Below are 15,613 nucleotides of genomic sequence, written 5' to 3'. Positions count from 1 at the left end.
TTAACACCAAAAAGCATACTTCCATCAAGTGTAAGAGGAAACACTTGTGGCAGAACCCCTCAAGCTTGAGTAGAACTCACATTCTCACCTGCTGGACCTGCTCACTCTTCCTTCGACTCAAGCTCTAAGCTAGCTCTTCACTAGCAAACTGTTAGGAGGGGCTTAGGAGGACCGAGCCTGTACTGAGCAGGTTGTAGGAATGACTCCACTCTTCTTGTCTTTCTAGGATAAGAAACTGGATAAGCAGTTTGAGTCTCTGTCTCTGTTCCACCCCAGTGTAAGTATCTCACACAAAAGGAAGTCATTTTCAATTGTGTTTGGAGGCCTGCTAAGCAGAGACCTTCACTGGCCTCCCCAGCTGCGCCTTCTTTGGCTGGTGGGCCGTTCTCTGGCAGGCAGGATTTGAACGTGAATTCTCTTGATGGTGACCTTTTAGTCAGTCTCTTGGATGGAGACTGATAACGACAGAGGAGCGCCGCTTTGCCCTCCCTGCAGCCCTGAGTGGTTGGCTGTTCGGCGCTGACTTACTTTCACGTTTGGAGAGCTTTTCCTGTCTTGGGATCTTAACTTGACAAGGGTTCTTCTGACTCTCTTGGGTCTTCACACACGGGTTGTCAGGACACTTGGCAGCTGTTTAATTGCTTTCCTCAGAAGGTGGGCGGGGATGAGGGTGCTGACAGGTGCGGCCGTCTGGTGGGGCTCACCCCCTGTCCCGTGTCTCTCCAGAACGTCGAGATGCTGAGCAGCATGGACTCAGCATCGGTGCGCATCATCAAGCCCTTTCCTGCGCCCCAGACCCCTGGTCGCCTGCAGCCCACCCCAGTGATGCCCCCCGTGCCCTCCGCACCCCTGGCCCCAAAGCTGGACCACCAGCGGATGGACACCATCCAGGAGGACCCCAGCACAGACTCGCATGCCGACGAGGATGGCTTTGAGAAGGATCCCTTCCCAAATAGCAGTGCAGCCGCCAAGTCGTTCGAGGACCTTACAGATCATCCGGTCACCAGAAGTGAAAAGGCCTCGTCCTTCAAGCTGCAGCGTCAGAACCGCGTGGACAGCAAGGAGACCGAGTGCTAGTTCCCAGCCGCATACTGGGCTCTCTGACTTCGTGGACAGAATATTTTTTATGAATTTGACCTCAAATCACTGCATATTTTTTGTGAGGATTTGAGAGAAATAAGGAAGTGACTTCACAGCAGATGCTGGTCATGTGTTTGGACTTCCTTTGCATATGTAATACTGGTGTGGTCAGGCCCTTTTCCTTTGAAGAGGTAAGGTGAATCTGGCTTACTTTGAGGCTTTCAGGTTTTAGTTTTTTTGATCTTTATCTTTCAACCTGTGGTGCAGAAGCAGAAACTATGGCTGGACTAGGTTATGAATATTTACGTTTTTGTAAATTAAACTTTTTACATTGAGAACAGCACTGATTAGGGAGATGATCAGTTTCTTTTTTAAATACACTGTAATGACCTGGCGAACATAGGCATGTAGTGGTTTGTGTGTGAGGGTAACAGGACACAGATTTCCTTTTTACCTTCAAGACAAAGGGAGATAAAACCAACAAGTTATACATTATCTCCAAAATGTGGGTTCTGTTTCTAGGTAGTTCTAGGTAATACCTAGAACTTGTAACAGAAGAAGGGAATTAAGTTAGTTAGGTTAATATGTAATTCTAAATTGTTAGAATTTCTAATTTCTAGAATTAAAACAATCTAGCTTATAGTGAAGGTTACAAATTACAGCCAAATGAATCTACAAAATCCTCCCAACTGTTTTTGGACCCTAGTTAGCTTGGGCAGTTTTTCTGTTTTGTATCTTCATGTATCAGCACTGTTACCATGCTCTTAAAACATTTGCCATTCAGAAACCTGAACTACTTCAGAGTAAGAGTATGGTTGCCTCTGCTCAAACACTAGTGGCCAAGAGGGTATGTGAGATGGTTCTTGCCAAAGGAACGGGGTGTGATGTGCTGGCCTGGGGCTTTCTTCCCACACAACTGACTTCTAAAAATCCTTGGTATTCACCTGTGTTCGTTCTTGATCTAGTGCTTCAGTAACGTCTGCGTTCACTATGTGAAGGATAAAAACCATCAGGTTGAATTCTGATCTGCTTTAAAAGCTTTTTTCCCCTGCTAAGTACTGAAATGTGCTCACCAGCCAACACATTTTAACTGAGATAACTTGTAAGTTTTGAGGGCAATCATCCAAACCTGTGACAAATCATATCCTTTTTCCTAAGGACGTTTGTTACGCAGATACCTGTTACACTAATACTTGAACCTGTACCTTATGGTATTTGCTCTCTTTAACTAGTCATGATATTCTTACATTGTAGTTACACTTCTGCAATCGGATAGAAGGTGAGTGGGGTGTGTGGGTGTATGTATGAGTGAATGCAAGAAAACCATTTTTTATAAAATTGTGACTTTTTAAGAAACAAAACTGTCTATCTTTTTTTCCACTTATTAACAAGTTGCTCTGGGCATATTTTGTAGCTGTGGCACAGATGACACCTGCATCAATCAATAAATATTTATTATCAAAACATGATGTACCTAGGTACAAAGGTGTCCTAAGAAAATTCTAATGATTTTATTCATATTGGTGGCAGATAGTACTTTTTGTTCCAAAGTCATGAGCAAAAGACTTGAAACGTTTAAAAAAAAAAAATCATTTGGCCACTTATCTTGGTGTCTTTGTGCACCAGCGACTTCATGTTCTGTAGATAGACAGCGGGACCTGGTTCTCAGTGACTAGTGGTCCCCATCTCCCAGGAGACTGAGTTCCGGTCTTGCTTCTGCTATGTCTCGCCAGTAGGGGAGCAGAAAAGGCAGGGAGGAGACTTTCTTCTCTATCAAAGGCCAGAGATGGGAGAATACAAACTCATTTCCTTTTGGTGATAAATGTAGTCCATCTGACAAATAAGAGGAAAAGTCCTGTGAGGGGGAGAGAACTCGATTAAAGGCGTGTGCTGGTCTGCTGGCGGGTCCCCAGCCTGACCGGCAGCCCTCTGGAGCTGCCCTAGCTCGTCCCAGGCCCCCCGTCCTCTGCGGAGGCCCCGACCATCTACGTAGGACACACGGAGCGCCCCAAGCTCACAGCATGAGAGAGCACCTGAGCTGACGCGTCCTTCCGGCTCAGCAGATGGGAGAAGAGATCAGTGAGTGAACACAGCACTCGGCTGGGATCAACAAAGTGAAACTCGTGAAAAACAGCTGGACACACTGGGCCCTGAGCTGTCTTGACTCTTCAGTCTGGATATTATATTGACAGGTGCACGATCTATACCATCCAGCCAAGAGTCCAGCCCCCCCTGGCCCCCGGTCTCAGGAACACTGACCATGGGAGCCCTTTCCCCTCTGGGGAGGGGTCTTCCCCCTCTGCTTGAGCCCCGCCCCGCCTGGCAGAATCGGGAGCTGGCTCAGGACTTGCAGGCTACACCGCTCCTGGGCCTTAGTTTTCTCTGCTCTGATGAAGTCCGAGCAGGTAACTGCCAAGGAAGACCTTCCCAGCTCTAGACCCCTGGAAAGTTCTTTTGGACGTGATGCACTGAGAGCCGCTGGCCCCTTTTCTCTAGCAGCAGTACTTTCTCACGCCATCTGACCATTTACTGCTCATTCGTCTCACTGTATGCCAACTCCTGTCAGAGGGGTTCCCAGAGCATGATGCCAGCTGCTGAATGCAGGGAGAGAACATGGCCAAGCCAGGGCCGCTGCGACTACAGGCTCTCCCGGAGCCTCTCCAGGTCCTCCCCCGCATCCAATCCAACCCAGCGGGGGAGAGGACCACCCATCCGACCCTCTGCACCAGGTCCCCGCCAGGACTGTGCACTCCACTCTACCTGACCGTCCTTCTGCATTAGGGTCCACAGGTCAAGTGCCTCAGCCCCGCAGTCCTGGGCTACTTGTAAACAGGCCCTGGCATATTCACCAACAACCGAGTTCAGGCGATTTAATTTGCAGCCTATTGAGAAAAGAAAATCCAGGTGCAACCAACAGACCCAGGAGCTGGCCCCTCTGTGCAAGTCCTATGACCTGGAGGGCTTCTCAGCGCAGGGTAATGGGTATACCTGCTGACGGACCCGAGCTGGCCCACCATGGGGCTCAGGGGACACAGGACGGGCCTCGCAGGTCACGCGTGTCCCGCTCCCCAGCACGGAACCAAGGCCAATGGAGCCATGAAGGGCGTTTAGGGGACACCAGACAGACAGGCGGGGAGACCTGAGCTGCCTGGCTAGAGCCCTGGTTGGAGGTGGATGGAGTCAGTCTGGGGGCCAGCGCGGGGTGTGTGGGGAAGACTGCAGGGCCCACATGCCTGAACTGGCATATGGAATGAGACGCCACTGCTGGACGGGGGAAGAGCCACCCGTCAACTTTGAACCAGAGGAAGTGAGAGCCGGATGAGACCACAGTGCTCACTCAGTTTCTCTGCAAAGGGCTGGCCCCTACATGCTTTCTGTCAACAGGAAACATGATGGGAGCTCTTCTGTGACCTCTGTTGACTGAAAGCAGGAGTTACAGACCCCAGAGGACGCAGCCCTGTGTCCGGGAGCCCACTCTCACCTTGCTGGAGGCACTCCTGCGCCCATGCGGCCTCACAGAGCGGGGGTGGTGTGATGAGGATGAGCCTGCCCTCGGGAACGTCCACGGACTGCAGGTACCGCACCATGCTCCTCAGGTTCGCCGCGAACTCCTCCAGGGGCACGTGCTGCTTGGGGTTCTCGTCTGTTCGGGAGGGAGACAGACACTTCAGCCCCAAAGCAGGGTTGTTTTAAGGGGTGACAGGTCAGGCTGATGCATGTTCACAGGTGGGCCCCGATCGTGATGTCACCAGGGAACTGTGTGGCACCGAGGGCGGGGAAGGGGGAAGAGTTCCAGCGCGGGGTTCTTCATAAAACGGACTTCAGCAGCCCTGGCTTGGAGCCTTGTAAGTGCGCTTGCCTCTCCTGCTTTCTGTTCTGTGGTCATGAACCCAATAGGCTGGATTTGTAAATGAGACCCGAGCTGTGGAGGGAACCTGCCCAGGTTCTAGCCTGGCTTTGCCACTGGTTGGCCTTGTGCCCTTGGACAAATGACCCACCTTCCTGCCCTCCATTTCCTGCTGGTAAAATGGGGTGACAACAGGGTGGAGCTCATGGGGTTGCTGTGAGGTTACATCAGCAAGGGTCAAGACTCACAGCACGGGGCCTGCCGGGAGGGAGCTCAGTGACAGCGAAGCCACAGCTGTCACCACTGCGAGGGTTCCTCCCAGACAGGCTCACAGGCTCGCTGCAGGCTTTCTGCAAACCCCACAGAGTGTAATTCAGGGGGAAAGTGAAAGCACTCATGATCCTACCCCCTAGAAAACCAGTGTGGGCACTTGGTCATATTTCTTTTCAGTCCTTTCCAAGCCGATATGTATACTTCAAAAAAAAAAAAAAAAGATCACACTAAAGATAAATGACCATACTGTGTTTTTGTTTTTCATACTGTTTTTCTTTAAACATACATTATAAGCATGTGTGTCCACAAGGAGTCCTCAGGAACCTGGTGCTGGCTTGTAGGGTGACCACAGTGAATGCTTCTACTTCCTCACTGTGCAGCCCGCCAACGTTTTGTTGTAAATAACAGAGCAGAGACGTCTCTGCACATGGACCTGGCTGGCCAGGTTTCTAGATGAGGGGGGTCTGGATGGGAGCTTTCCAGAAAGATTTCAAGTCCTCCCTGTCCCCACCCCTCCTCCGGTCCTGCAAGAGCACCTGTTTTCCATGCTTGGCAGCTGTAGTAATGCTGCTTAAACCCAATGATGTGAGTCAAAACGCCAGTATTCCTTGATTCAGTTTTCATTTTGTGCGTGACAGAAGGCATTACATTTTCAAACATGTACTGCCTATTACATTTCTCCTGCTGTGATCCATCTGTTCCTGCCTCTGCCCATTTTTAAATATTGGAGTGAATATTTTTCTGATTGATTTCTACATTAAAAACATTAACCTTTTGTCGTCATGCTTTTGCAAATATTTTCCTTAATTTTCCTTTCCTCATTTTCTTTTTTTTGACATAGGCTATTTTAAGTTTATTTCATAAATCTATATTTTTTTCCTTGGCAATTTCCTCCACTGTTTTCATACTTGTTTTTCCTTGGCCTGAATTGAAAGAAATTCCTTCTTTGGGAAATTTCTGTCTCACGGAGAGCACTTCCAGTCTCTGCCAACACCTGTAGTTTATAACCTCACAGGCGCAAGCAGCCTTCATCACGGTTGGCAGCTGCCCCCTCCCTGCTCTCAGCCTCACCTGAGGGCCCCACCTGCGCTGTGGAGAGGGGCGGGGCACCAGAGAAGCCTCTGGAAGCTGCTGCTCCTCTCAGGTACTCTGATCAGAGGGCCCTCCTTTCACAAGCAGGGAAGGAAAAGGGGCCTGCGCTGGCCAGCTGTGCCTCCAGTCATGGCAACAGTTCTTCCAAAAATACGGAGACACGCCTCCTGTTCGGACCTGCTTCCCGCGCTGCTGCCCAGAGCGGCCCTTCCTCCGTCAGTGTGAGTCGCACCTCGACATGTTACAGTGGGCTCTCTCCTGCCAACTGCATCAGCTAAAGAGGGACCTCAGGAACTGAGCGCAGGCCAGATGGAGTCCAAAAGCATTAAACTCCAGAAACTGCAGTTCTGCCATGGACTCAGGCCTCTGTGAAGTCGGGGGTAAAACTGACTGACATTAAAGACAGAAGAAATTACTGGAAGTAAACTCGGGGAACCCACTGTAAGTTTGGCAAAACTACCTCCTGTGAGATAATGAAAACAGTTGAAAAAAGTGCAGAAACTTAAGTTGGCTGTAACAGAAAACAGTGACAAACGGACTACGGAAACACAAGTGGCTGTACCTTTGAGCGCACTGTCATTGGCACCAAAGAAAATTGTGACAGCCACTGGGCTGTCCAGCCCGCTCCCCTTCCTGACGAGTCTGGGGAGGATAATTTTGGCCCATCTGGTGTTGTAACCTGAAAATCCACGATTCAGGACGTCACATTTCCTGAAATGAAAAAAAACGGTGAATTGTGGGCAGAGAACTGTTTCCAGCCCCCTGCAGCCACGCTTTGGTGAGGGAAGGGGTGTGTCTGTGAGGAGGTGGGCAGTGCCCGGTGGCTGACGCTGCCTGGGCTTCACCGTGTGGGACTGGGGCAGGGCCTGACTGAGGCACGTCAGACTCCTTCCTGGTTCCGAGACCGAGGGAAGTCTGCCCAGGCCTCCCTGACAGAGGTTGTGAAGTACAGACAAAGGGGCTGTACGTACTTGCTGATGCCATGTCTGGTTGGTGGGGCGCTTTTAAAAGGAGCAGAAGGCAGAGACTGTCCATGTGTCCCCTGCTGTCTACAGCAGCCACCAGTGGGGGCATTTGTTCAGGTCATCAACGACACTGCCACCATCACTATCACCCCATGGTTTTGATTCAGTAGATTAGTTGTGTTTCAGTTTAAACCAGTTGATTCACAATACTATATGGAACGCTGAAAAAACCAACCATGGAAATGGAGCTAACACTGAGTAGCTATGACCTTTGGTAGGTTTGTAGATGTTTCAAGTGAAGTGAAGTCGCTTAGTCGTGTCCGATTCTTTGCGACCCCATGGACTTGTAGCACACCAGGCTCCCCCGTCCATGGGATTCTCCAGGCAAGAATACTGGAGTGGGTTGCCATTTCTTTCTCCAGGCGATCTTCCCGACCCAGGGATCGAACCCAGGTCTCCTGCATTTCAGGCAGACGCTTTAACCTCTGAGCCACCAGGGAAGCTCTAGATGTTTCCAGTTACTCATTAAAACAATTTTTTTCCCCAATGCATCTCAGAGTTCAGTTTGTGGTTTAGCAAACTGATGTGGTCAGTTTTGTTGTCTGGTTCAAATTCTTACATGTAAGCAACTAAGCAGAGAAGCTGGGGCACCAAAGGCCCAAGAGAGGAGGAGGGCCTCTGCCCTGACAGCTCAGCATCTGCGAGTCTTGGGAGCGATGACAACAGAAATTCAGGGACATTTATTTCTGAGTCTTGTGTCTTGGTGTGTAATGATTGCAAAAAACTGACTAGCCATTCTAAAGCCTCCACTGAGAATATTTGACAGGGGAGCACTCTAGAATTTTGGTAAGTCTGTAGTCTGTATCACATCCATCCAGTGGTGAAGTCCCTGCTGCACTTAAAAAACAAGAGGCAGAGCCGCCCCCGCCCGCGTGGTGTGGCAGTGACGCAGCGGCCAGTGGCTAGACCTCGCCGCCCCAACCAGCAAGGGTGCCTTGGCCACTCAGTTTCCCTTGGCTTGTCTCCCCACCACTGAGAGATGAACACTAATACCTCATTTGCTAGGTTACTTGACGACTAAAACATAGTGGCCAGATCTATCTATATAAGGATCTCAATAAATGCCAGCCATTATAGATTAAAAAAAAAAAAAGTCATAATAAGGCTGGGAACCAGGAAAAAACTGCTAGTGAGGCCCAGGGTTGAAACTGTTACACTTCCTGTCTAAAAGGGGAATATCCAAGGTCTGGATTGACTAACACAATAGTGCCCATGTTATTCAAATAGCTAAAGAAACTGGAAAATTAAGCAAGGTTTTCACACAAATTCTTGGCTAACAACAGGAATTTAAGTTCAGAGGCTAAAAGAATTATTCAAAATATTAACATATCAATAAATTTCAAAAGCATTTAAGTAGATTTAAGAATTGTTAAAATGCTTTTGTACTGAATATACAAAGATCTTACTTAAAACTAAAACTTCAGATGTCCCTATGGGACTCCATTTCTTATTTTAAGTGTATTGCTCTCCATGCAGGCAGGGGGCGCAGTGTAAAGAACCAGCCTGCCACAGGAGACTCAGATTGGATCCCTGGGTCGGGAAGATCCTCTGGAGAAAGGAATAGCAACCCACTCCAGTATTCCTGCCTGGAGAAGCCCATGGACAGAGGAGCCTGGTGGGCTACAGTCCATGGGGCCGTAGAGTCCGGTGCAAGAGTGCACACGCACGCTCATCCAGGCAGTACACAAGGGCAGTTACAGCAAGGTGATTCTTAGTAATGTGCAGAGTTGGAAGTTAGGTAAGTTAATTCAGTGTTTTAACTGAATCAAATCAGTTCCGGGCTTAGGTCTGCAAAAAACATTCACACCAAGTGTTCAAATGGCTAAAGACAGAACGTGTCCTTCCAAGGGGCAGTTGTCGGTGGGACGGAAAGGAGCATTATAGAAAGGGAGGGCGGGCCGGGACTGTGGACATCGGCGTGAAGCAGACGGCGCCTCTGACGCTGGGCACGCTGCTCCCCGCGTGGCCTCCTGGCTGCTCCAGGGACCTGCCTGTTGGGAGAAGGTGGGCTCAGGACGCCCACATGAGGAACCCCTGCTGCCAAGCTTCTAGTCTCTGTTCCACATGGTATTTTCGTTCACAACAGGCTTTCGTGGCCTTGGTTGAGGTCAGAGAGCCCAGGGGAGGCAGGCTCTGTGGGCAGAGCCAGGATCAGGGAGATCTCAGCCCACACAGGCCTCCCTGTGGGTCAGCCACAGCCGCTCAGTTTTGTTCTGTCACAAGATGCTTTTAAAATGTGACATATCCATACATGGTCTACAACTTCATCTTTAAGAAATACACATAATTTTCTTTATTTATTGGCTGCGTGGCTTGTGGGATCTTTGCTCCCCGACCAGGGATTGAATCTGCGTCCTGGGCAGCAGGGAATTCCCTACAATTACTCTCAGTTTTGAAAATTAACTAGCTTCTAATTAAATGGTCTTTAACAATCACAAGTTTCCCTCATGGCTCAGTTGGTAAAGAAAAGTGAAAGTGAAGTCCCTCAGTCATGTCCAGTGCGACCCTATGGACTGTAGCCTACCAGACTCCTCTATCCACGGGATTTTTCAGGCAAGAGTACTGGAGTGGGCTGCCACTTCCTTCTCCAGGGAATCTTCCTGACCCAGGGATCAAACCCCGGTTTCCAGCATTGTAGACAGACGCTTTATCGTCTTAGCCACGAGGGAAGTCCGCCTGTAATGCAGGAGACCCTGGTTCGATTCCTGGGTCGGGAAGATCCCTGGTCAAAGTATAGGGTACCCACTCCAGTATTCTTGGGCTTCCCTTGTGGCTCAGCTGGTAAAGAATCCGCCTGGAATGCAGGAGACCTGGGTTTAATCCCTGGGTTGGGAAGATCCCCTGGAGAAGGGAAAGGCTACCCACTCCAGTATTCTGGCCTGGAGAATTCTAGGACTATACAGTCCACGGGGTCGCAAAGAGTCGGACACGACTGAGAGACTTTCACTCACTCACTTAGCCATCACATCAGTAAACAAACAGTTCCGACCAGATTCTAGTACTAAAACGATTCAGAAAACATTTATTGGTCAGACATTTCTAGAGTTTCAGATGACTGGAATGACTATTCTTTTCAGTATCTTCTATTTGATCAGAAAAGGCTAACTGATCAATTTAACAAGTACTGAATTACTAAAAACAAAAGCTAGCATTTGCTGAGCACTTACAAGCCAGGTTCTTGACTGAGCAGCACCCAGTAGCTTACTCACCCTCCAACAGGAAAGCAGGGTCCCCACTGTCCCCAGAGGGGAGGAGCCTGGGCTCAAGGCCACGCCACCTGACACTTGCTATTGGGTGACCTCACCTACCTCTCTCCACCCTAGATTTCTCAGCACCAAATGGATGGGAGAATTCCCCAGCTGTACTACGCGGTAGTTGTAAAGATTCAATGAGATAATAAACATGAAGTATTTTAACCTCTCTGGCACCTGGTAAGCACTCAATAAAGTTAGCTATTAGACCCTCCTACCCTTCTTACATGAGAGAAAACAGGAATGAAACGACACTTTTGGGCTTTTAGATTAAGTCAATTTAAACAGAGAAAGCATTTGTAAGTAGAGAAAGCTGGAAGGTCACTTTTTTCATTTCTGGTTTAGGGGATGAAGAAGAAATGAAGACATTTTAAAACACAGTTCAAATTCAGAAATTACATTAAATATATTTTCTTGGAGTGTTAGTTATACTGCTGAAGAAAATTATCAAGTAGTAAAAGCTGGCAGACACCCAGCTTGTTTCTTCTGAAGGGGAAAAAGCAAACTGATGATCAGCTTACCGAAACCCAACCACAAATCCTGGTGTCTCCTGTTTCTAATGTGGAAATGTTTCTAAATATTTCTTAACCTTTGAACTGGGACATGTTTTCCTTTTAATAATCCATTAGCATATGCTTAAATGAATTCTGGCAAATGGAATGTCAAAATCATCACTATTTCTTTTTCTCTCCCCACCCCCACTATTTCTGCTATATATATATATATATATATATATTTTTTTTTTTCTGTTTTATAAAGTGAATTTGGGAGGAAAAAAGTCTCTACCCAAAAAGGAATCCAACTGTAGTTTCAGGACATATTTTGTATTATTTCATTTGACTTCCTTGCTAATTATTTAGGTCGTATCTACCATAAGTGAAAAAGAACTTGTTTAGATAGTGAATAGCCATATGTTTTAGATCCAAACCCCTGATACATTTTTTCACAACTTTGAGGGTTCGGTTTCATGCAGTGGCCAAGTTTTAACTGAACCTGAGTGCTATCCCCCCTCCCCCACCCCTTTACATACACCAACTGGGAAAGGCCGAAAAGAGGGAGAGAGGAGGGACTTACTGTTTGGCACTATCATTCCCTCTCTTCTCCATCAATAAGCACTCAAGCACCAATCTAGAAACTATTCTCACCTGACCAGCATGTCAGCCAGTGACGCTCCCCATCCACCCTGCTGGAAAGAAAACTGAAGAAAGAAAAGCCGGTTACTACTTATCCATGTCATCAGGACAATCTGTTCAGCAGCCCCTGTCCTGTTCTCTCTGCGCGTTCTCTGACTTCTTGGTCTGCACCATTCACTTTGCTCCGAGGTCATTTCAGGGATTACCATAGCTGCAAACTGCAGCAGTACTCTGCAAGTGAGGGGTCTTGCCTGGCAACAGGATTTGAGCCAGGCAGCTGCATTTTATTATTTATTTTTTGGCCACACCATAAGGCACGTAGGATCTTAGTTTCCTGACCAGGGAGTGAACTCACACCCTCACTGTGGTGGAAGTACAGAGCCCTAACCTCTGGACCACCAGGGAAGTCCCCAGCTGCATCTTATTGAGACCTATACTCGAGTCACTGTTATTTAGAAAAGATACTTGAGAGGTACAAGAAATAAAATCAACTGTCTAGTTAGGAAATGAAACCCACACTACACTATCTCACCATAGTTGAATTAATAAGGAAATTAGAGAACTCAGAGTATTTTTGATATACATTCCCTTGTGGAATTTGGAAAGTCCTTAGAAGCCTAAAAATAAAACTGGTTTAAGAAGTCATATCTGAATGTGAGAAAAATAAGAAACAAAAGCCGCAAGAGGGTCATTTTTAAAATGAACTCCTTCCCTGAATTAAGAACATTTATTTTTCCTCTGATGAGAGCTGAAATAATATTGGGTAAAAACATGATCTGGCTCTTTGCTGCAGTGTATGCCTCTGGACACGGGAGCAACAAAATAAAAAGACACGGTAAGGGGCTAAAAATGGCTGCATCCACGCCAAGGTGGGGCCAGTTATGGACAAGATACAAAGAGAACAAAAACCCAACTGCCACTTCTGAAGAGCTGGGAACAAAAGCGGGGTGTTACGAGCAAAAGCATGGTATTGCCCAGTGCCCCCTGCACTCAACACACTTGTGGGGGGGGGGGGCAAGCCACCTGAGCCACCCCGCCTCGGGACCCGAAACACACCTACCCTCACCCCATCTAAGGAACCAGTTTGCCCCACCTTCGGGAGCAAGCAAGGGAACATGTTACTTGTTTTCACTCCCTCCATGTGGCCCCAGGAGCTTCAACCAAGCCTTGCCTGAATTCCTTGACTGGTCTCTTGCCAACTGATTAGGGAAAGGCCAAGAACCCTGTAACACCTGGAGGCATCTCTTCCTGGATCAACCTGTTCCATCAGAGGAAGCACAGAGGTGAACTGGTTCCAGCGTTTCTGCATGGAGCTGACAGGAAGTACAAAACTGCAGAAAGTGCTTTAGCCCCACCCTGGGACCTGTGCAGGCTACCGGCCCAGGGAAGCTCTGGGCTACAGAGCACTGCTCCTGCTGTGAGCGAGTTTAAAAGTCCCTTTTCAGAATTTGCTGTATGGCTCAGGAAACTCAAACAGGGGCTCTGTATAAACCTAGAGGGGTGGGATGCGGAGGGAGATGGGAGTCAGGTTTAAAAGGGAGGTGACATGTATACCTATGGCTGATTCATGTTGAGGTTTGACAGAAAACAGCAAAATTCTGTAAAGCAACGATCCTTCAATAAAAAATATATTAATTTTAAAAAAAGTGAGCCCAGGGGCGGCCCGGACGAGCCCCTAAACGCGCCCGCACACGGTCTCATTTGTCAAACGGGCTCCCTAAGACTCAACGAGACCGGGGTCTAGTACTGCGAGGCCGTGCCGCCCCCCGAGGCCGTCACTCCCAGGCCGAGAAATGAGCCGTGACACCGTATGTATGTGACATACATACATGACATACCATACGTGACACCGTATGACACCGGCGCGGTGTCACGAAGGGGCCCACGCTGCCGGCCTCGGAGGCGCCCGGCCTGGGGGCGGCGGGCTGCGGGGGCAGGCGGCCCCGCAACCCCGGGACAGTCGGGGGAAATGGGAGCCACGGATAGGCCAAGAAGCCAGGCCCGCGGTTCTCGGCCGGGGCCGCAGGCCCAGGGGGCGCGGGGAGGCCGAGGGGGCCGAGCCGGGGTCCGCAGACTGGACGCGGGGCCGAGCGGCGGTCACCTGAGTGATGGAGTCTCCGAAAAGCAGAACCCGAGGCCAGAGGAGAGGACTCCCGCTCGCCACAGCCTCGCATAACGCCATGATGCCGACGGCCGGGAGGCGGGGCCACGCCGGATATCCGGGCGGGCGAGCAGCGGGGGGCGGGGCGAGCAGCGGGGGCGGGGCGAGCAGCGGGGGGCGGGGCGAGCAGCCGGGGATGGGGCGGGCGGGAGGACGAGGCGCCTGCGCAGTCCGAAGCCTTCGCCAGCAGGTATTTGCTGGTTGGCTCTTCTTCCTGGATGGTCCCTTAGGGGCTCCAGGAGCGGGGTTCCTTTGCAGACCAAGTGAAAGTCTTTCAGTTGTGTCCGACTCTTTGCGACCTCAAGGACTATACAGTCCATGGGATTCTCCAGGCTAGAATATTGGAGTGGGTTCCCTTTCTCTTCTCCAGGGGATCTTCCTAAACCAGGGATCGAACCCAGGTCTCCCGCATTGCAGGCGGATGCTTCTTTGGAGGTCACTTTTAAGACATGCGCTAGCTGTCGCTTCTTGGAGAGCACATTTTTGTCAGTTTACAAAACTCAGCCTCCTGAAATTCATTAGCTTTTTATTCCATTATCCGAGCCGTTAGATGCGGGGCGCGTGGCGACCCTGTCGTCCGGAAGCCCACTGACTCCCTGAGACAGATGAGGCGACGCTGCATCCGCCCGCCCTCTGGCTAGTATCCAGTGTAGGCTCTGCGAGTGGAAGACAACCCCAAAAGAGCGATGTGGCGCTGCAATCAGATCCAACATCTACCCCGCGAAGGTGGGTTCAGGTGTTTGAGCAAATGGCAAGTCGTTTGAAGAACTAACGAGCGGTATAGCAAGGACTTCCAAGGGATTCATTCATCACAGCTATCCCTTGTTAATTGAATGAGGCATCCAACCTTTTGACCTCAGGTTAAAAAAAAAAAAAAAGTTAAGACATTTGTTAAAGATAGTATAGCAGACTACCCAGGAAGGACTCTGGTGGGATTTTGCAGTAGGGGACAGAGGTAGGCTTCATCAGTTCAGTCACTCAGTCGTGTCTGACTCTTTGCAACCCCGTGGACTGCAGCACACAAGGCCTCCCTGTCCATCACCAACTTCCGGAGCTTCCTAAAACTGATGTTCATCGAGTAAGTGATGCCATCCAACCATTTCATCCTGTCAGCCCCTTCTCCTCCTGCCTTCAATCTTTCCCAGCATCAGGATCTTTTCTAGTGAGTCAGTTCTTTCCATCAGGTGGCCAAAGTATTGGAGTTTCAGTTTCAGCATCAGTCCTTCCAATGAATATTCAGGAATGATTTCCTTTAGCATAGACTGGTTGGATTTCCTTGCAGTCCAAGGGACTCTCTCAAGAGACTTCTCCAACACCATAGTTCAAAAGCATCAATTCTTCGGCATTCAGCTTTCTTTATAGTCCAACTCTCACATCCATACATGACCACTGGAAAAACCATAGCCTTGAACAGACGGACCTTTTTTGGCAAAGTAATGTCTCTGCTTTTTAATATGCTGTCTATGTTGGTCATAACTTTTCTTCCAAGGACAAGCGTCTTTTAATTTCATGGCTGCAGTCACTATCTGCAGTGATTTTGGAGCCCCCCCAAAAGAAAGTCTCTGTTTCCACTGTTTTCCCATCCATTTGCCATGAAGTGATGGGACCAGATACCATGATCTTAGTTTTCTGAATGTTGAGCTTTAAGCCAACTTTTTCACTCTCCTCTTTCACTTTCATCAGGAGGTTCTTTAGTTCTTGGCTTTTGGCCATAAGAGTGGTGTCATCTGCATATCTGAGGTTATTGATAT

At 49.0% G+C, this 15,613-nt stretch overlaps 2 protein-coding genes across 6 annotated transcripts in view; one reads left to right on the top strand and one right to left on the bottom strand.

The window, feature by feature from the left end:
* The window catches only part of ADAM17 (ADAM metallopeptidase domain 17), a 42,742-nt gene extending 40,193 nt beyond the window's left edge, over positions 1-2,549 (top strand). For all 3 annotated transcript variants that reach the window (XM_043917036.1, XM_043917037.1, XM_043917038.1), the window contains 2 exons: positions 227-277; positions 727-2,549. In XM_043917036.1, coding sequence (XP_043772971.1) covers positions 227-277; positions 727-1,077 — 402 coding nt within the window. In that variant the 3' untranslated portion in view covers positions 1,078-2,549. The remainder of the gene's footprint in view (positions 1-226; positions 278-726) is intronic.
* On the bottom strand, positions 2,518-13,932 carry IAH1 (isoamyl acetate hydrolyzing esterase 1 (putative)). 3 transcript variants are annotated; one of them, XM_043917039.1, is made up of 7 exons: positions 13,803-13,906; positions 12,873-12,959; positions 11,714-11,766; positions 6,855-7,003; positions 4,562-4,723; positions 3,841-3,962; positions 2,518-2,935 (listed from the first exon to the last, which is right to left on the bottom strand). In XM_043917039.1, exons 1-7 carry the CDS (start codon positions 13,881-13,883, stop codon positions 2,753-2,755), a joined length of 837 nt encoding a protein of 278 aa, XP_043772974.1. In that variant the 5' UTR covers positions 13,884-13,906; the 3' UTR covers positions 2,518-2,752. The 3 variants fall into 3 exon arrangements, with proteins under 3 accessions (XP_043772974.1, XP_043772976.1, XP_043772975.1); XM_043917041.1 differs by having other exon boundaries at positions 2,518-2,913; XM_043917040.1 differs by lacking the exon at positions 12,873-12,959 and having other exon boundaries at positions 13,803-13,932.
* Between the last annotated feature and the right edge of the window lie 1,681 nt (positions 13,933-15,613).

This window comes from Cervus elaphus, chromosome 11 (genome assembly GCF_910594005.1).
Source record: "Cervus elaphus chromosome 11, mCerEla1.1, whole genome shotgun sequence".
Lineage (NCBI taxonomy): Eukaryota > Metazoa > Chordata > Mammalia > Artiodactyla > Cervidae > Cervus > Cervus elaphus.
The sequence above is the reverse complement of the archived record's forward strand: the minus strand, read 5'-3'. Positions and strand labels throughout refer to the sequence as shown.

What these genes read in the sequence shown, in the direction of transcription:
- IAH1 (XM_043917039.1), bottom strand. Translation starts at nt 13,883, where the DNA reads ATGGCGTTATGCGAGGCTGTGGCGAGCGGGAGTCCTCTCCTCTGGCCT. An exon ending in CTGGCTGACATGCTGGTCAG is followed by an intron (nt 7,004 to 11,713) that starts GTGAGAATAGTT and finishes TTTTCATTTCAG; the next exon opens with GAAATGTGACGTCCTGAATC. An exon ending in TAATGCAGAAGGACGGTCAG is followed by an intron (nt 2,936 to 3,840) that starts GTAGAGTGGAGT and finishes TCCCCCTCACAG; the next exon opens with GACTTTTCCTCTTATTTGTC.